Below are 3,355 nucleotides of genomic sequence, written 5' to 3'. Positions count from 1 at the left end.
CACATCTCTTGGCTATTCTTGAGCCACAAGTGCCTCTGAAAGTCAGAGATTGGAAGGCACAATGAACATCACAGTCATGGCAGCAGCATTGGCGCTCGTGTTGTAGCAGTCATACAGCAGCTGGTATCATCCCAAAATCTCATTACTTATTAATAAGCCTTTTTTTACTATGCCACATCTTATGGGACATTAATGGGCGATAAAAACAACACTTTCACATAGTTTAAGAGTTTCCACATTCTCAGTGGGTCAAAGACACATACAAGCACATTGACTTGCACACAAACATTCATGATAATGTTTTATCATCAAATAAAAAAAAAAACATAATCACTATTCACATTTTCGGCACATGAAAATGCAGAACATAAATTGGCACTTGCAAGTTAACAGATATATTTTAGAGGTCTATTAAGGATTAGTATCCATTTGCATCCTTATCCAAGTTTCCTGAAAGCGTTGGGTCCGGTCGTTTTCTCTCAAAGAAGCCTAACTTCCATAATATGAGCGCAATGATTAAAAGCACTAAAAGACCAGCAAATATTGAAACTAATATGACCCAGAGTGGCACTTCCTCTGGTGGAAGCTGATCCAAGAGATCTGGATAAGCTAAAGTTTCCGCTGAGGCCTCATCGTCTGACTGGTCTTGGTCCTCACGGATGTCTTCTGGTAATATCAATGAAGCTTTGGATTTAATGCTGACATAACTGACCCTAGGGTAATCCTCGACCAGCGTGGAGTTCCATAGTCTTGATTTGATGCGAATACTTGCTGCTTGCTTAGCACCTAGGTTACGAATGGTGCAGTAGAAGACGAAGCACTTGGCTGTTGGAACATCTCCATCACATCTCTGTAGAAAGAAACAGGCAAAATTGACTTCAGTTTTTTACATTCATAATCTTATATATTATCCTACTTTGGAATTTTTCAACACTAACTAGTCCACTAACTGAACAATTTTTTCAAAATCTAAAATACGCAACAGTAATACATGATCAACTTACCAAATTCACAACCTGCATTGTTTTCCCTGTTTTGGCATCTGTCACAGCCTGGGGTTTGATGATAAGTTCTCTCTCGCGTTTGGTGCGTTTCAGTTGTCGGTGACTTCCCTCATGTTCAGCTTCTTCCATGGGTGGCAAATCTTCATTAAATGATCTGTGGTCCCAGTTTTCAGGCCAACTGTGACTGTACACTCTTCTTGTGTAGACTGTGGTTTCTCCAGTCTCTGGATCTACTTCAACTCGTTTGTAAGTTCTATTTGCATTGGAGTCAGAGGACTCAAAATGACTCGTTCTTCCTGTACCTGAACCACTTGCTAACGTACCATGGTCTTGAGAACTAGTGACATGATGGCGTGATGAGTGAGAGCCCTGTCTTGCCCTGTTATGCCTGTCACTGTCAGCAGTCAAATCCCAAGTGGTGGTCCTGAGGGTGCCATGTCCTGACCTGGAATAGGACCCATCTTCTCTGCCTTCACCAGAGGTATGCCTGAAGGAATCTGTTCCAGATGTATGGTCACTAGATCTGTCAAAGTTTGTTCTCCTGTAATACTGGTCTCCAGATGACCTTGATGAGCCATCTCTGAAGTCTCCATCTTCATTTCTGCTGCTATGGTATGTTCTAGTAGACTCTGTTCTTTCGTAGGGTCTTGATTCACCTCTACCGCCAGCATTTATTCCTCTGTCGTAGGTATCAATATTCTTTCTGTACTCACTCTCTCCTTCCGTTCTGCCATAGCCCCGTCTGTTCTGATCATTGTCACCTATTCTGTCATATCCAGCAAAGTATGTTCTGGAACCGTCTTCTTCAGCTGTTCTGTCATATCCGCCAGAATGTCCTCTTCTCCTAGAATCAACACCTGTTCTATCATATGCACCTGAATATGTTCTCTTGTAGCTTCCATCATCTGTTCTGTCATAATCACCAGAGAAAGTTCTTTCACTCTCATAACCTCTGCTAGATGATGAATAAGTTCCTGTGCTTTCCCTGCCTGTTGTACGTCCTTGGTTATCAGCATAACTCCACCTGACTCTGTCTCCCTCTGACACCCTTCTTGAACCATCAGTGTCAAATCTGTCTCTATCTCCCACTCTCCTGGACTCATCAGTGTCTCCAGTTCTCCTTCCATATTCAGTCCTGGATCCTCTAGACCAACCTGAGCCTTCTGTTCTATCTGCTCCAACTCTGTCATGTCTGCCAAAGGTTTGTGTCCTAAAGCCATCTCTATCATATGTATCATCATAGCCACCAGTATGAGTTCCAACCCTTCCATGACCTGTGGTTCTAGTTTCCTCATACACTCTTCTGTAACCTCCATCCCTGTCTGATCCACCGTAGTGAGTTCTTCTAATAGTTTCATCCCTATTTACTGTTTGTACTCTGCGTGAGCTATCTTCCACATGCACGCTGTGATCCCTTCCAGCAGAACTATCATGCCATCCAGAGCCTGCATGATCATCGATACCTACTCTTGAAGAACCTTCTGCTTCTGAGAAAATTCTTCTGTCTTCTTCTGATGGAAAGCTGGAAGATCCAGACCTGGAAGTTTCAATGTAAGTCTTACGGAATCCCCCTCCCTGTCCCCATCGCCCAGCAGGCAAGTCCTCATCAGTTGTGCTCTCTTTGACGTGTACCTTCTTACTTACATGGTGGGTTTCAGAAAATCTTGTTCTTCCATCAGGAGAAACTCCAGAAGAAGTGCGAGTTTCTTCATGGTGAGAGATGAGTCCATCCCCATCCACATCTTTTTCTTTGTCAAGGTCATTCGCCCCAGAGTCGGAATCTGAGAATTTGGACCTATCTGATGTAAATACTTTCCTGCTAACTCTTAAATGTGTTCTGCCATGATCTCTACCAGCTCCTTGGCCAAACCCACTGCCATATTCCTCTTCATCTGTTGATCCTGAGTTGCTGAATTCGGAGGTTGAGGATGAAAACCTGTTTGAAGAAGAGGAACTGGATGAGGAATAGCCACTGGATGAGGTAGTTCTCTCTGTGGAAACAGAAACATCTTTCGAGGAAGACTTCTTTGAGGTTTTCTTGATGTCTGTTGTGCTTGTTACCTTCTTGATAGTCGTCACTTCACTTGTTACCTTTACATCACCTGACCCAGTAACTACATCTCTGCCAGGATCTGGGTAATCTGTGGATTCCAGTTCTCCTTCAACTTCAAGACCAGTTGAGGCCGAAGCAATTGTCCGGCGCAGTACAAGGGGATTCACATATTGGGAATCAACTTCACATTCTCCAGCACCTGGAAGAAAAGAGTTCACTTTCTAGTCTTCCAGGAAAGGAAAAAAGTTCAATCAGCCAGCCATAACTATCTGATTAATGTGATTCAGCTAACACAGAT

The 3,355-nt window shown here is 43.2% G+C and overlaps 1 protein-coding gene across 1 annotated transcript in view; it reads right to left on the bottom strand.

Annotated features, from left to right (window-relative positions):
- Nucleotides 1–302: 302 nt before the first annotated feature.
- LOC119587631 (integrin alpha-PS1-like) overlaps nt 303–3,355 on the bottom strand; it is a 21,094-nt gene continuing 18,041 nt past the window's right edge. Inside the window, exons 16-17 of the mRNA XM_037936335.1 lie at nt 1,005–3,256; nt 303–850 (exon numbers count right to left, since the gene is read on the bottom strand). Of these exons, the coding sequence (XP_037792263.1) occupies nt 419–850; nt 1,005–3,256 (2,684 nt within the window). The 3' untranslated portion in view covers nt 303–418. The remainder of the gene's footprint in view (nt 851–1,004; nt 3,257–3,355) is intronic.

Source organism: Penaeus monodon, chromosome 22, assembly GCF_015228065.2.
Source record: "Penaeus monodon isolate SGIC_2016 chromosome 22, NSTDA_Pmon_1, whole genome shotgun sequence".
Taxonomy (NCBI): domain Eukaryota; kingdom Metazoa; phylum Arthropoda; class Malacostraca; order Decapoda; family Penaeidae; genus Penaeus; species Penaeus monodon.
This window is presented reverse-complemented; position numbering and strand designations above follow the sequence as displayed.